Source organism: Cyclopterus lumpus, chromosome 16, assembly GCF_009769545.1.
Source record: "Cyclopterus lumpus isolate fCycLum1 chromosome 16, fCycLum1.pri, whole genome shotgun sequence".
Classification (NCBI taxonomy): domain Eukaryota; kingdom Metazoa; phylum Chordata; class Actinopteri; order Perciformes; family Cyclopteridae; genus Cyclopterus; species Cyclopterus lumpus.
The window spans coordinates 8,747,724-8,765,377 of record NC_046981.1 but is presented as its reverse complement, the minus strand read 5'-3'; the positions used below and the strand labels follow the sequence as shown (position 1 = coordinate 8,765,377).

The window sequence follows — 17,654 nt, the reverse complement described above, 5'->3', positions numbered from 1 at the left end:
TTGTATGGAGGACAGCACAGCAGTGTACCCAGCACAACAACACAGTGTACAAAACAGGAGAGCACAACATATCACGGCAGACTGCAGATCAGTGGAAAACATTATAGCTCAGGGCGACATCACAGAGTGCAGAAAAGAAGAAACAACTCAGCACAGCAAGGCAGGGCAGGGTGCTGAGCAATACATTACAGAACAGTGTGAGTTTTGTTCTTACAGATGAGTACAGAATAGTCCATCACAGCAAAATAGGAACTACAGAAGCCACTGTAGTTATAAAAAACTATTTGTCAGTGTGCTCTCTTTATGCTGAGTTGAGGCCTGCATTTTTCTCAGCTCCAGCACGAACTCCAGGCCATGAAACAGCAGCAGGAGCTTGCAGAGAAGGAGCGTCGTCTGGAGCAGCAGCAGAGCCAGCAGGAGAAGGAGCAGGAGAGGAATCGGCGAGAGCAGCATGTTTCCAGCCTGATCCTCAGGGGCAAGGAGCGCTCCCGAGAGGGTAAGAGCTTAACACCGCCTTCATCACCATCTCCTTAACATCAGGGGTGGATTTAGGTATTTTGAGGGCCCTGAGGCCAAGTGAGCATAAGTCTCCAAATCGTAACCCTCGGCCTTTCCAATAATTCTTTAATGCATTACCATAGAGTGGGGTCAATGCAAAATATACATATAACAGCCGGATGGGAGTGCTTTACTGTAGCTGAATGCACCAATCGTATAGTCCCATTGGTTCATGCACATGTTCAGTTATCAACGTTATCACAAGGATAATAGCCAGCGAGTCCTCTGGCAGTTGCAGTGTAGAGGATCAATATAGCCTTTGTAGCATATAAGCCATAGTTTTTGTAGTCGTACAGATATTTTTGATTTTATTTGCCATATTTTTTAAATATTCAGTGGGGAGGCCATTTGGGTACAATATCCAACAATATAATAATGATGATGACGATGATAACATGGTACTTAACCAGTTAAGATGACATGCGGTTGGTCAGTGACATTCAAGCTTAGAGTTTAGGAGAAAATGTCTTTCAATAGCACAATGAAAATAGCTTCAGATATAGTATTTCATTTCTGTTTTTACCTTATAGCTAATAATAGAGATATTTATGACTTTGTCAAATCAGGTAATTCGAAACTGTGACCTGCAACTGTAACCCTCCAAGGGGAAAGAACATCTCTCTGCAGTATCACTTTAGCAGTTGAAACTAATATAGTGCTCTAACACCACTAGGGGGAGATCTTCATACATAAATTGTGGCTGCCAGGGGAGCTATTGTAAACTCAATTTGAAGAAATCAAAGAGGAAGGAAAAGGAATTTACGTACTTCAAGACAGTTTGAATTCCAGTAAATTTATGATACAGGACATCCAGGTGATGGATTATATTACAATATGGTTAACGTTTGGTTCTTAATAGGCAGTAATGTATCACAAGTCATAGGGTAACCCCAATCCCGTTGGTTCCATCTTTTGGCCTCACAGGGGCTGTGGCGAGTACAGAGGTGAAGCAGAAACTCCAAGAGTTTCTGTTGAGTAAATCAGCAAAGGACCCTGCAAGCAATGGAGTCAATCATTCTTTCATCCACCACCCAAAACTCTGGTACATGTAAGTATTCTCTGTTGTTTTAGCCTGAAAAAGTGTGATACAAATACAGATAGTATATGTAAATCACATCATAAATGTAATGTATTTTGGTGTGCTTAGGTCCTCTCACCACACATCACTGGACCAAAGCTCTCCACCTCTGGGCGGCACATCCCCCACCTGCCAGTATACTCTGCCATCACCCTTCGAGAGCAAGGACGACTTTCCCTTGAGAAAGACAGGTTTGCTAATTTGCGCACTCACACACACACACACACACACACACACACACACACAGCACAGACATAAAAATGCAAATATACATATAAGCATACATACATTTACACAGACCTAATTAAAGAGCATTGAGATGTTGCCTTCTAGTAGTATTTTCCATTTGCGAAGCTGCGTTATAAATACAGTGTGTGTCTTTTTGACCCGTGTCAATCAAGAGGTCGGTGTACCCATGGTGTACCCATGGAGTATTTCCTGAGGTTGCTGATGACCTGCTAATAACATCAGTTAGGCTCATTATGACCGCAGCCCCTCCTCCGCATTGCCTCCAGGGCTCAACACAAAAACTTTCACAAGAGGTGACGTGACGCATGCCAGAAAAGTAACTTAAACCTTCCTTATTTCTATTTGGATTACACTAAAACATACGTGTAATGGCACAGTTTAATTGTATGTTTTCACTTCACAAGTTTTAGTTTTAATTAGTGTTATTTGTACTGAAATTACCGTAACATTATTTTGAAAGAACTCCATTTGTCCCTATGTTACAATAATAAACCAAATTCCAAGGCCTCTTTTAGCGGTTTAGTGGGTAATGGGAGAATTAAAGCGGATTAATTTCTCCTGAGTTATGAGCTTTAAAAGCTATTTTGAAAAGACACAGGTTCCCACCAAAAACCAGCTCAGGTCTGTTGTTTTAAAGTTTGAGCAATCCTTTGGGGATGCTTGTATAAATAGGAATAATTCCTGCCTCTTGGTTTGAGCGAGCAGAAGCTCGCAAGCTAAATACTTCATAATTCTGCAATGAGGTCACCAAATGACTTTATGTCCTTTTCCTTTCTGTGTCTCTTTTAATTACATTGGGAAACAATTATACTTGTTGAGTTATTTAACTGCTGGCTTGTCATATTGCACAATTTTAGAGATCAGGCAAAGGTATTATATTTTATAAAATAATGTCACTGCATGGCAGAACAAAAATATTAAAAAGATAAATAAAAGCTTTGATTTCGTGTTTTATTTAGTGTAATCTATTTCAATCACACCTTTTCAGAATAGAGAAAGGCCTTTTGTAAATATATATTTACATTTCTGGGACAGGTAAGGCGTCGTTTGATGAGAATAATAACCAGTTAAAGACTGGTTATTATCTAAAACAGCAGAGTAGCATTGCTTGTCTTTTACTGTGAATACAAAGAGGCAGGTTTAAACAAACAACTGGACAGATACAATTTCAGTTTCAACATTTTCATCCTTTAATTCATGGTGAAATCATCTCTCCATTTCTGTGCCTGCCTCTCTTCCACTGATAAAACAATGTCTTGCTCTTGAGATTCCTGAATCTATATGTGGTCATTTCCTGCTTAGGCTTCCTCCCCCACTTCCTGTCTGTCTTTATTAAGGTCCTCTGAGAGCTTGGCACCCGAGGGGGACACACAAAGGTAGTGTTGTTCCCTGAGCCACAAGCTGTCACTGATAGCTGATTGGCAGGTGTTGCAGAGTTAAGACGGGCACAGGCAGGATGAACCTCGACAGGACTGTTTTGCTTAAGCAAAGATAGCTCTCTCAAAACAAAGTGGAGATGACTCGAACGCTCCACGTCAGACTCCCCACTGCTTTATTTGGCCGGAGGGGTGAGCGCCATCTTTTTCTGGTTGAGGCTCACAATGAGGCTTATGATGTACATGTAATATATATTGCTTAACACTTGGTAGCTTGGTGGTCAATTATCTTTTGAAAATTGAAATGAAAAATAGCCTCAATCCATTTTTTTATTTCAGCCACTATGATATTTCAACTATGGATCAGTAAATCCTATAAATGTCGCATTATAGGAACAATCTGTGCTTTGATATTTCATTTGTGTGTCCCATTAATAGTGATATCGTCCTTAAAAACACAGTGTAGCTGTAATGCCCTTGGCTTTACTTCGATCATTCAAAAAGCAGAATTTCACATAATTAACTTGTTTACTCGGTATATATCCTCTTTGTTTCGCCTCCAGGGCCCAGAATAGAGTCGACCGAGGGCATGCGACAGTCTGTGGCAAGAATAGTTGCAGCTTAGCAGTAGGAAGTGCAACACCCTTTCTGGTCTTGACCCGGTTACCAAATGTGTTCTTTCAGCAGGTGCAGGAAAGATAAAACTGTAAAACCCAAAGTATATCAAAGTAGATTGTACGTGTGGAAAACTATGAGAATATTATTTGCTTTTTTATCTTTAAACACAGAATATCTCAAATCTAAAGCTATATGCTAACTTCTAAGTGTCTATGTTGTTAAAGGAACAGCAAACATTGACCATTAATTTATGAATTTTAGGACCACTTTAAACCAGAATGTCAGAAACATGCATTGCAGGCTCTTTATGTGCAGAGCACACACACCTGAGCTTTCCACACTGCCATCTGTCCAGGTCCAGCCACCAAGGGACACAGGCACTCACAGTGGCAGCAGAATTAAAATGTCTTATTGAGCGGAGATAGCACAACACATTCACTTGCACAGCCACTCGCCCTACAGCACCACTTTCAGATGTAATAAGGTGATTGATTTATGACTTTATGAGTATATTGGTGTCATTACGGTATGTTTTTGTTAACTGAGAAGCAGAAGTGACCCAGGTGTTCAGTGTATGTGCTCTGCAGCTGCCATCATTGCCTCCTGTTGCACCGTGCATCAGGGCATTTTTTTCCCATGGAGACCAGTGAGAAAGTGTTTGCTCCCGAGGTGCTGTCTGGCGTTCCCGTGGCGACCAATTGGGATGCGTAGCTTGGTGGCAGTCGTGTGTAAAAATAGAAAGCAATCAAGGCAGCAGGGCGTGAAGTAGATTCATACGACTCCCAGCAGCATTTTCTCTCCATTTATCTCTCCTGCCTCTTTTCTTCCTCCCTCGCTCTCTTTCATTCTACCTCACACCCACAGGATTAGAGGTCTGTGCCACGTATTAGGGAAGAGGGTTTTGCTGCTTTTGACAAAAGCCAGAAATAGCAGCATCTAGCCCACTCTCCTTGCTGTGCCCCCATCACCGTTCCCTCTCCTCCTCTCTGCAGTGCTCCCACGTCATAAAGCCCCACTTCCCTATGGATTGCTGTATGTTGTACACATCGCAATAGACCTTTTTAATTATTGATCTGAACTAAATAATTGAAACAGCTTTGCTATTGTGTAACAGGTTTACGTAACTTTAATACAGCTTTGTGCTCTGGCTTTCAGTCAAAAGACCAGCTTTTATTCTGCTAGTTTATTGGAGTGTGCGTGTGCGTGTGCGTGTGTGTGTGTGTGTGTGTGTGTGTGTGTGTGTGTGTGTGTGTGTGTGTGTGTGTGAGGCTATAAGTGAGTTCAGGTCCACAGGGTTGATGGGAAGTCCATATGAGACGTTTTGACCTAGTGAGTCACTGTCACTAGGACTACACAGGAGCGCGACTCAACAGGCATAAAATCATTCACATACATTATTACTTTTTTTGGTCTGGATTCAACCTCATTGCAGCTCAATGCATTGTTTGCATTATATAATATGTGATGATTTTTAAAATACCCATTCTGTTTTTTCATTGCAAAGTGACATTTTGCAAGACACTCATTGGTCTGTAATATTATATATGATATAATTCAAGCCTAATCTATAGTTATTGTTCATTATTTACACCTTGTAAGGCTGGATCAGTATAGGCCAAGGTGTGTGTGTGTGTGTCTGTGTGTGTGTGTGTGTGTGTGTGTGTGTGTGTGTGTGTGTGTGTGTTCAAACTGTGTATTTGAGTACCTCTGCTTTGCATTAGGAGCAGGGGGCGTGGGGAGAGCCTGAAACATCTGCCATGTTTTTGTGTTATTTTAACTGTTGCTACTGTATCAGACTGTGGTCACCAGGGCGGCAGGTAGCGGACTATTTCACTTAGAGCCTGTGCGTTGCTCAACCTAATTTAGTCCAGATGAGGTGGAAATGGGCCCAATCCTGACTCATTTAATTTATCTGAAACATGCTCTGAATTTCACTGAAACTGCATGACATTTACTTATTTTTGAATGGATTTATAGTCTCCTTATTCCTCTTCTAGTCTTCTCTTATTTTATGATGTCACTATTATCTTTGATAAGGTTAATTTCCCTCAAGCTGTATAAAAGCACATTGTTTGTCATAGCGAACTCTCATTATTGTTTGATTCATCTCCATGTGATGGGGCTTCTTTATTGTCCAAATAGTGTGAATTAAAAAATGTCTGCTCCCTATTCTTTAGCCTCTGAGCCCAACCTGAAAGTACGATCCAGACTGAAGCAGAAGGTAGCAGAGAGGAGGAGCAGCCCGATGCTCAAGAGAAGAGATGGAAACATCATGACTCCATACAAGAAGAGGGCTCTGGAGCTAATGGGTATGTTATATTACTGACTATTTGTTGCAGAACATTGTCAACATCCTATTATCTGCTGTTTAAAGTGTTCCCTAAAAACAATACATGCCTGCTCTTTAGTGTTATTGTTACATAATATATAAAGTAGCATACTATGGTCATTGCATTTTTATGTATGAAAGACCATTGTAATCAGGCATGACTGTACACATTAAACTGTTGTGAGGCCACAGCTGTTATGCCAAGCCTCCGTGTATGTGTGTTGTGAGTGTGAGCATGCATACTGTGTCTAACTCCTTGATGTTTCGCAGACTCTACACCCACTAACAGTGCCCCCGGCTCCGGCCCCAGCTCTCCCATAGGGGCCTCCAGTGCCTTGGGGGCAGAGAATGGACCCTCCTCTCTGCCTACTACCACAAAAACTGAGGTATGTTTCTAAATCATCAGCACAGCTATTGATTTGCCAAAAATATGAAGCGAAAAAGTCTTACTGCTGATATTATTCACAGTTATTCTGCTTGCAAATCATTTGAATATCAAAACTATACTAGTATGTCAGAGTATTAAATGCCTGTCTGCCATCCTGCTTGCAGCTAGAAAAACAGCCAGTGGTCCTCTGTATGTTACACTCCATTGAAAACGACTCCCCACACTGACATTAAAGAGGCGCAGCTTGACCCACATGTCTGATTACCCCAAAGTTTGCTTGCGTAAAGATGACACATTATGTAGTGCAAAAATAACAGTATAAATTAATACTGCACATTTTATTTTTCTGTCCCAACTATTTTCTTCCAGATGTGCTGTACAATCAGTTTTATGTTTTGCCAAAAAAAACGAAAATCTTTAGTTTCGCTGTAAGGTTGCTGTTGGCTTGTCATTGTAGTCCTGTCATTGCCTTGGCGGCATGCCTCTTTTGAGTTATTCGGTGGTGTTTCCCAATAGATTCATGGCAGAGTTACGGACCAGAGCTCCCCTTGGACAAGCTCACAAAGCAGACCATTATAGAGGGTGGCAGATATGACACATCTCTGAACAATCTTAAGAGAGCAGCTGTGTTTTCCTTAACCGTCACTGTTTACTCTCCCAGGGATGTCCAGCGACACAGAGCAGGGGGCGACGCCCTGACATCGGGCTGAAGGTTGGGGCTTGGGGAGAGTTTAAATGATATCCCAGGCACTAGTAGCCAAAGACACCCACGTGCTAACAACACAAACACACATTACTGCTATTGTGTCAGCCCAAGCTAAAAGTCATTGGTGGACGGTGGGGCTGCCCGTAGACCTCATGCCTGTTGCAAAAGCAAGGCATGTTTGTGCAGCGTTACATTAGGTATCCTTTTTCAGAGGGAACGGGTCCCCTGGGTCAAATATGGGCCGGATATCCACATACAGGTCACTGAGTACTGGTAGGGGTTGGAAGGATAAACATGGCTGTTCCAAAACCACATGCTGGACCGCTGCTCTGCTGGGTACAGGAAGTATGCCCCAGTGCTGATGTTCTCTGAGAGAGTAGCCTGAGGGTGGGGACCATGGAGTAAGAACAGGCAGCAGGCCGATCGGGGGCTAAAATAACTGAGGGTGGAGCGGTAGATTTTGAGGTTTGCAATGTTTTATAATTGCGTATCAACCTCACTGGTGCCATTCTGTGAAGCTCCAGGAAACCTTTGCTGCCTGCCACTCCATTTTATATCTATTACAAAAACTCATGCCGTTCCTTCTGGAGAAAAGAGCTGTTGTTCGTCATAGTGCATTAACATTTGTGCAGAGTGGGATTTCTAAATCTGTCTCCTTCTCCTAAATCTCTCTGTCTTTCCTCTGTCCTGTGTTTTTGATGTTAGCGATGGCCTTCACAGCCAAGGTTATTCCGACCTGAGGGCTCCGTGTCGATGCTGAGCTTATACACTTCTCCCTCTTTACCCAACATCTCCTTGGGGCTTTCAACTGCATCCTCACCCATTAGTGTGAGTACATATTCTTTATTTGATATCCTTTGGTAACCTTGTTTGTTTTACATTAAATATAATATTGCTTAATACACCAGTTGTGTGGTTCAGTGGTGACACGTTTTTTCTGCTCAGTTTGAGTTGTAAAACCTGCCATCAGTGGCTGTCTGAGTTCTCTGTGCGACCACAGGTCACTGACCTCTGGCCCCAAATGATTTTATCACCCTTAGATAAATATTGTTCTGCAGTGTCTTGTGTCAGGCATGCTCTTATCTTCCCCTATTACCTCATTTATCACAGCTTTAAAAAGGCCAAGTCCATCCAAGTGCAACTCCTGATAACACAGCACATGATATATCATCTTTTAGCACATTCCACAGAGGCCTGTTCATCAGCTGCAGGGACTTCTTACCATTGATGGTCTTTGATTTCATCATTGCCGGATTTGTAGCAACAAGAATCACTTTCATTCACAAAAAAAAAAAAACTGTATTGAATTTGACTTGTTAAAATTATATTTCCTTCAAATGATTATAACAACAAACAAACCTATTACACAGCATATATAGTGTGAATTAAATAATCACTATTGATTTATGATCTTTGTTTTATCTCTCAGGCCGCCATGGGGTTGGCGGACAGATCGACAGAAATTAAGCTTGGGCTGCCCGGGCACCTGCTGGGCCCTGTGCCCCTTCAGACAGGCCTCGAGTCCAAAGTGAGCCCCAGTCACCAGGCCCTTCTCCAACATCTCCTTCAGAAGGAGCAGATGAGGCAGCAGAAGATGCTCTCCTCTGGTTAGACTGCATTGTTTGATGTTTATACATTACATTACGTTGCACTACACAACATATTGTTACGCTATAAATGAAAAGTAGTGTGCAATATGACATTAAAAGAAAACTAATGCTAGTTTTGATTGTTTTTTTTTTTTCAAGGTCAGGGCACCATGTCATCCCACCCTCAGTCCCCTCTGGCCATGAAGGATCGCCCCTCCAGCAGTCGGCCGAAACTACCAAAACACCGACCCTTGAACAGGACTCAGTCGGCGCCGCTGCCTCAGAACACACTGGCCCAACTTGTCATCCAGCAGCAACACCAGCACTTCCTGGAGAAACAGAAACAGTACCAGCAGCAGATCCATATAAATAAGGTATTGTGCTGGTAATCAATATTCAAATCACAGAGGAGGATTTTGACTTTCAGATTGGTTTTTCGCAGACTTTTCCTTTCTAGGTCTCAGGAGGTCTTATTTTACTGCAGGGAGTCTGATTTTATCATTTTAAGCACACAAATGCTGATCTATTTATAGCATTTTGTAAAAGCATCTGTTGTATCTCAGGGTTAGAGACCCTGTTGTCTGTTCTTCCCTGGACTCCTGCTGTTATTTCTGCAAAAGCAAAGAACTTCTGCCTGACTTCAAATGGGGAAGAAATGCTTCCCCTGCACTAATTCTGTTATCATAGCTTAAGGCACCAGTGCTGTTCACATGCTAACGCTGTGAAATTCAATTCAGCTAAGTTCAAATGAACGAAAAAGTGCCCAGAATACATTTTGTTCCTCTGTGGCAATATTTGTGTTTCTGTTAGCTGGCCGAGGTGACCTCGCTATACACAGAGTGTAATTATTCTGGTGAGGGACGTGCGTGAGGTGGCAGACACTGTGAAAGGCAGCATTGTGTGAGCTCACATACTGATGTGTCCCAACGCTGGGCCCTGGAAGAGTCATGGGAATCTTAGAGCAGCTCTTACCTAGAAGTCATAAGAAGCACAAAGCACCACAAGCACTGTCTTTACTGCAACGCACTGTATTCAGTTTGAGGTCCTCTGTAAAACAAAACACAGTAATCCAAATAATAATGAGATTAGTTTTAATATCAGCTGTAATTATTGAAAATGCCCACTGCAGGTGATTTGATTTGAAAAGAGCTTTGGAATAATTGCGACATCTTGTCTAGCTACACGTAAGCATGCCCTGCTCTCATCACTCAGGCCAATGAGATCGCAACTAAAGCCTTTTTAAGTGGAGGTTATAAATGGCCACTAATCAGGGATGAGCCCTCAGTGTTTATTGAGAGGGATCTCCGAAACATTGCCCTAATTAATTTACGAGCAGAAGCTGGTCTACGGTTGTTTTTAAACGTCCTTCAGTGCCTGTAACAGTAGGGGGCACTAATGGAAATTTACAAGAGCTTAGGGATTTTAGGAAGCGGTATGGACAGTGTTTAGCAATGCCAAGCTAAGGAGGCTAATTCATATAGCTGAAAGGATATTTATATAAGGCCTAGATTCTGTAGACAGTAATGTTGTCGGTTAACAGCTAGGGTAGGCACTCCAGCTCTTAGAGCCCTCTTGTGGCAGACTAATCAAATCATAGCACCATTACATTAGTTATGATTTACAAAGCTGTGAGACACTGAAACATCCCTGTGCAGAGATTTCCTCTGTCAGGCTGAATTTCAACTCACATGCCCCTGAACCAACTGGGTAACAAATAGTTATTTGACTCCCGCTTTAAAATTGATTTATTGGTATCACACACGGTATATTATATCTGTTTCTCTCGCAGTTTGTTTTATTTATTTTTTCAAAATCTAGATAGTTTGAAAAAAGCTTGGATTTATCAAATGGCTATGAATAGACTGCTAATCTTTGGCTGTATTTGCATGCCTAATGTTGTATATGTGGTAGAAATCTCATTGGATATTCTTTATGCTTTGCTCTGACGAATACTTGATTTGTTAAAGATCTTTGGCTGCAGGATATCATCACTAATGTGGAGCCAATGTGTTTCGCAGCTGCTGTCAAAGTCCATTGAGCAGTTACGTCAGCCCAATGCACACCTGCAGGAATCGGAAGAAGAGCAGGAGGAGCAGCATAGAGAGCTGACAGAGAGCATGCAGGAGGACAGGCTGCCCCCTGGAGGAGTCATCCGGAAGCACACGCTGAGCAGTAGCAGCAGCAATGGCTCGAGCGGTGAGCTTCCCGACGCTCACTACGGGGTCATCAGGGTCAAGGAGGAGCCGGCTGATAGTGAAGATGAGGCCCTGACCAATCCGGGCTTAGAGCCAGAGCAGAGCAACTATCTCCACCAGGTCAAAGGACGACTGGTGATAAGAGCCATGATCTAAGAAGGGAAGAGGATGAGATCACACACTTGCAACATTCGCAGATAAACAAGTCTCTAAAAAGATGTGCATCTACATCCCTTCAGTTTACACACAAACACACACACAGTATACACACACAGCAGCCATTGCACAGTAGGCCAGCTCTCCCTGTTACGACATATGACCCCTTTTCACTCAGCTGCAGCCCACTCTAAGACTCTCTGTTTGTGATCTTTGTGTAGTGATCTCTGTAAAATATGTACGTTTCACTTTTGTGTATATAATATGAAGACAATTTAGACCGTTCTTTTTAAGAGCTGCTTTGATCTTAGAGTCCGCTCAATTGACAAAAAGCTGTATGTACAAATACTGTGGATTTAGCATCAACGATGATTTCTAGATGGAATGTTAAACAGCTGTACAGCTTTGAAGAGCCAATTTATGTTCCCATTGTGTACATTTTTGCCATGAAACATTTGAATGCTCTTCTATCCATTTTGAGAGTTATCATAGAGTTTAAGGAATTTGACACACTACTCACTCGCTCTTCTCAAATATCTGTTACGAGCTTCCACGTTAAGTGGTCTCAGAACTGAAACAGTAATGAACATCTTCTTAGAGAGAATGTATACTTAAATCCAAACTGAGGACTCTTCCTTGGGGCAGACTTTTCCGCTAAGAGCGATATTGCCATTGGAATATGGTCCCACTGCTCATATTGAAATTTGAAGGATAAAGCACTAAATCTCCGCTTGGCTGTGCAGGCATCTCCAAACACACCCGTGTCTCCATGCCTCTCTCTCTCGGAGCGGTCCCAGAGCCAGGGCTCTGTGTTAAGCCGAGCTCTCCTCCCTCTGGGTCCAAATCAAAGCTTGGCGGGTTCCTGCCCAGCTTTCAGCAGAGGAGTCAGACAGAGAGAAAGAGAGAGAGAGGGCCGGGCAGGAAATGCCTTCTAGAAGCCAGGAGTTGGAGTGATTCATGTGTGCAGGAATGTTGAGAGAGGAGGACCTAGGGTTTGAGGAGTCCAAGGGGCCAGGCTTGAGAATTGATTTACTGTCAAGGCGAATTACAAAGTGAGCGGGGAGATGGTTAAGGGAGTCCCTTTTTAAAGGGAATCGCTTCCTACGTATTCCCTCGTGGCATGCTTACCTCAACATGCAGGTTTGATGTTACCTCAATAAAAATAAAAAACGACAGGATCTTGCTTCTTCTTTTTATTTTTTTTTCAAGCCTGTTTTCCCCTAAAAGTGCCCACTGCGACATGTATAGGCCGTCTTAAAGTGATCAATCAAATGTATTGCATAGCCGTGAACCTTCCTGTTTCATTTGTACCGTCGACTAAATGTACAAAATGCTAGTATGAGGTTCTGTGTTTGGTTTCATGCGAACATCAAAACTGTCTAATGTCTAATACTGTACATTCAGATTGTCCGGTTTTAATGTTTTTAGTATATGTAAACACAATCAGAACAATGTGAGTCTTGTTGTCTTGTTGAGAACCCCTTTGCTGCCAGGGGGGGGGGGGGCGGTGGTGGTGGAGGGGGGTTGGGGAATCCTGTGGTTTGTTCATAGCAGTTTGCATTTCTTCTCTTTCTTGCCTTGTGTGATAAACCGTTCTTTTTTTAAATAAAGTTAATTTACCTCTGAGGTTTTTTTGTGTGCAGATTTTTCATTCATATGCGCGTCACATCAGGAAAGAAAGCAAAAAAACTCCATTAAGTATTCCAAACATTTTCAATTCACACATTACAGTCTTAATACTTTTGACAACATCATCTCAAATGGGCTGCCTAAATCATTAGCCTAGCTTGCTTTTCCCACACTAGGTCCTATAACATAGCTCTTTATTTTCAGGAGATCTTTGTAACCCTTTTAAAGGGAGCTTAAGAGGCTTTCAAAACATGTCTTTGATGTTAGCAAGCAAGGCTTCTTGTGGCAGTGTTAGCAGTCAAGATAAGGTGAGCTGTGAGAGGGTGATGTATTACTTGTGCAGATTCTTTCAATCCGAGCTTAAGCAATTTCACAGCAAGCTTAGTTCATGGGACTGGCCTGATATGCTATACACGCAATGATGAGACTGGAAAAGTTCACTAGTCTAATGTTGCTCTCACACACTGAGAACATCTTTCAAATGACAATGGGGACCAAGTCATAGTTAGATAGCCTGCTCTCTACATACTGTACACACTGGCTCAAGACTTTAATAGGTAGTGTATTATATAAAACAACACTTTTTAAACAAACTTATTAAAAATCTTTCACAAAGGTGTAGAGTTACTTCACATTAGGAAGTATTTGACTTAAATTCGACTCTGACTCTTTCTTAAGTAGATTCCATCTTTCTTGGGCTTCAGGCCCTCGTGATTTGAAATGAGCTGCAAAAGCAGAAAAAATAACAAAGCCCAAATCCATCTGCGTTGCCCCTCCCCAGCTTCCCACAGAGCCAGTTGTAAAAGCAAACAAGCATTTTTAAAGGTGTAAGGAAGTTAGGACAACATAACCTGTCCTAACTTATTTCCTCTAAATGGATTAGACTCTCAGTAAGTCATGTTTTTTCTTTCACTTTTAAGTGCTATAAAAAACATTTGGATGGTCAACTCCAATGGCTTTATTTCTAATTCATGACCCCCAAGAAGTTTAAGGTTTAAATAAAGTTATGACTTATTTATAGGACATAGATAAGTTGTGTAGGGTTTGGTGATGGATTGTCGCAATGCACAAAGAGACACTGATGGACTTGCTACAGGTGCAAATAGCTTTCAACTGCAATCTTTCCCAAACTAGTAGTAATATGTAATCTTAGAGTAATAACTAAATAAATCCAAGGAGAGTTCAGAGAATAAACCCGCAGATAAAATCACATATGATAATGGAGTTAGATTGCTAAAGTAGAAGCCTTACAGCCCTTGTAATCCTGACCAAGCCAATCCACAGTTTCCCAGTTAACACATAAAAACACAACACATGAGAGGACAATTGTACTGTGCATGTACAGTAAAAAAGAGTCAAAGGATCAAGAAACAGATGTACTACACTACTTGTTTGTGTCAGGGACTAAAATAAGAATTACAATCTGTGGCACAAACCCAAAGGATGTAAATGGAGAAAAATGCATGTAAACATTATACAAAACAAAGGGCCCCTCCTGGCTGTTGAATCCCAATGGGGCACATTTGATGTGATTTAACATGCTCTCCTTAATAATCTCTGAGACTTACTAGCAGCTAGTAAGTGTTTCTTTTAGGAATTCACTGGAACAGGATGGTCATTGCTTCAGTGTTTCCATCTGTAAACATGGACCCTGAATAAGAATAAGCAGATATAGAGAACGGATGGATGGACAGTAGCTACAGTAGCTTGTCTTCTTCTTCTTCTTCTTCTTCTTCTTCTTCTTCTTCTTCTTCTTCTTCTACACCATGTGTACCAGTCACAACAGATATTCAGATGATTGACAGGTGGAAGGTTACTGTGTCCCAATAGTGAAGGCAAAAATACAGCAAAGAATGGTATATTGCCAACATTGTGATATATAACTTTTTCTGCCATGATTAAAAATGAACAAGTTCAAATTAAGTTCCATCGAATAAATTACGAAGGAAGTGGGGATGTAATTTCTTTGATCAACCTTTCAAAGCCTGCGCATAAGAAGTGAAAATGACTTGAGGGATAAAACAGAACATTAAGGACATTTTCCAGCTTTCTTATGTGCATGTCAAGAATTGTGTGAATCTGGCACCTAGTAGCACAAAGTGATGTTTTTCTTTCCATGTGTCGTTACCCGTGCTCAGGGTGCAGGACAATTCAGTGCTGGCAGCAAACCGAGGAGTTTTGTGTGCTGGTGTGAAAAGAAAGTGCACCTCAAAAAAGAAAAGATAAATAAAAGGACTGATGTCAGATGGGTGTGCAGTCGTCTAATTTCCGCTGGATTTGTTGTGTTCTGTGATTGTTGTGAGGCCAAGATTTCTTTCTTTGATGGCTTGTGTGCCTGTCATTTCACGTTAAATCATGTACTTCACGAGATTAATACAGCTCAAGCTATATTACAAAAGTAATGCTGGATTTGTTCAGGAAGCATTTCAAAGAATTGTATACTTATGAATGAAATATGTGTTGCTTCACACATCATGTGAATCAACCTGAAACACAGGAGACATTTCTTTCAAGAGCAGAAGAAGAATTACACGTCCTTTCTTGTTTCCTAAAATGAAACATTGATGACCCAACATAGATAGCATTTATATTACTGTCACTTTCTCTGACTGGCGTTATCCATACTGTTATCTTAGACTTTCAAGGATTAATATATCTTTTCAAGTTTAATGAGATAAGAGGCCCGGGGGAGTTCTCCTCCCTGCTGTGTTCAAAGACCATCCGGCCTGAGGAACTGCTTTATCTCAGCCACCGATTGACGTGGCTGATAGGTGATACTGAGGAACCACAGTGGCCCATAAGTGGCCTCTCCTCTGAGAAGATGGGGACTGGCAAACTTGGCCTCTGCTGTCTGAGAGAATCCCATCAGTGGGGCTCCGTTGTTCCTGAGATGCCGCCTCCTCCCTTTGATTCCTCCGACCAGGCACTTTTACGTGCCTACCTCCCTCACACTGTCCATAAAGCAAGTCTGCTGCTCTCAGCTAGTTAGACAGGACGTGTTTGCAAGTGTCTCCTGAATGCACCGCCAGACAAAATGACACCCAGAAGGCTCGTAAGACTTGTGATTTCTTCTCCAAGCATGTGCCAAGAGACCATTTTGAGCTCCAGCTCAATTCTCTTAAAATGTTGCCATTTGAGGCTTGCGACCCTGGACAACTGGGGTGTGTCTCATGATCTATATGGGTATGGTACAATGCACAATGTATTATCTAGGATCATAATCATAAGGGAAACACAGAAAGCCAATAATAATCGTCTGAGTGAAACACCACATAATAACCTCTCTCTTTGTTCTCGAAGAAATATTCAGATCTACATAAAATTCTAAGCACTTAAGAACAACAATATAATCATTCCACAAATGATCATATAACACCTATACATTCAACAACATGTCCATATTATGGAAAGCATGACACATTTCTTATTGTGTGGTTTATTTCTACTTTTTAAGAGGAGATTTAAGGCAGAAGATAGTGTAGGAATGCAGCCTGAGAGAGCATTGCTCCAGGGAAATATTTTTTTCAAAGAGGGTTTAAGGGCTCTCTCATTATCAGTATATATAGAGAGAATAAAATAGAGGGCCCCTGAAAAGGTCCCTGGGGCATCTGCATGCAAGGGAGATCCCTCAGCACTATATCACAGGTTAATCTCTGAGGGAATCGTCTGTGTGTGGATACACAAGGCACATGTTGGTGCAACTGAGTAGCAGGTCGGAGACAGTGAACCAAGCTCCATTAATGCTGCTACTGCCATGTCTCATCTGTGCAATTTCCAAATAACGTCATCACTCAAGTACACTCGAGGATACGCCTGGTGCCTGAGGCACGTTACATTTACTGCTACTTTGTCAAAGATCATAGTCTACGGTATTCATGGGTATTGATATATATTTCTTAAGTTTATTTAAATAGTTACATTTGTTTAAATTCTCTTTCCACCCTGACACTAATGATTTAATCAAATGCTCCGATCAAAAAAGAAAAAGAATCTGACACTGTGTCTTTGGCAGGAGTGTAATAATGATTGGACGGGCCAATTTTGGGGGAGAACCTTTGGAGGGAGGTTTGGAGAAACAGGTTGTCATCGTTGCCGACTTGTGAAATTTCTCGCTACATTTAGGGACATCTGGAGTTGGTGACTAGCGACTGCTGCCACCCCAGCTTTAGGCTACAATCCCTTTTGGGGAAAAAATGTTTTCTAAATCTGTCAAATGTATACAATATTCTCCCATGTATATATTTAGTCATAAATTAATGTGAGCTGTGTTTTCAATCGTCCTGTAAATTTGATTTTTTTTTTGTTACAAAGAGTAGAATTATAATTTATTACTAAAATATCAAATGTAATGTTCTGCTCTATAAGTTTAAAAATGACAACACAAAAAGGGTCAGACTGATGCACACTCAATATTCGGGGAATTGAACTGTAGAGTTTGATCTCAATATATGTCCAATTTACTTGTCACTGCAGCACAATAAAGGTAAGTTGGACCTTGTGTTGAGATGTTGTGAAACTGAACAACTCTTAATATTTGTTTAATATTAAAAATGTTAAGTTTGCAAATGAAAGGCCGATTATGGATCTGATCTTCCAGGAGAAGATGGTAAAATGTGTTCATCTCCGCTGTGTGAAACCACAGTGGCATCCAGAGGGAGCGGGAAGTGTAAACATTTCTGAACAATATATGAGAAGTTTTAGAAGTCACTATATTCATAAGCTCTGGAGAGTCACTGTATAATTCACCTAATACATAACGAGGAATGAACGACACAGTTTCATG

The 17,654-nt window shown here is 41.5% G+C and overlaps 1 protein-coding gene across 6 annotated transcripts in view; it reads left to right on the top strand.

Annotated features, from left to right (window-relative positions):
• hdac9b (histone deacetylase 9b) overlaps positions 1-12,420 on the top strand; it is a 39,677-nt gene extending 27,257 nt beyond the window's left edge. For 3 of the 6 annotated variants that reach the window (XM_034552929.1, XM_034552927.1, XM_034552928.1), the window contains 9 exons: positions 334-496; positions 1,474-1,606; positions 1,706-1,827; positions 6,057-6,188; positions 6,479-6,594; positions 8,008-8,130; positions 8,732-8,909; positions 9,051-9,265; positions 10,910-12,420. In XM_034552929.1, coding sequence (XP_034408820.1) covers positions 334-496; positions 1,474-1,606; positions 1,706-1,827; positions 6,057-6,188; positions 6,479-6,594; positions 8,008-8,130; positions 8,732-8,909; positions 9,051-9,265; positions 10,910-11,242 — 1,515 coding nt within the window. In that variant the 3' untranslated portion in view covers positions 11,243-12,420. The remainder of the gene's footprint in view (positions 1-333; positions 497-1,473; positions 1,607-1,705; positions 1,828-6,056; positions 6,189-6,478; positions 6,595-8,007; positions 8,131-8,731; positions 8,910-9,050; positions 9,266-10,909) is intronic. The other 3 variants (XM_034552930.1, XM_034552931.1, XM_034552933.1) reach the window with 1 other exon arrangement.
• Positions 12,421-17,654: the final 5,234 nt, after the last annotated feature.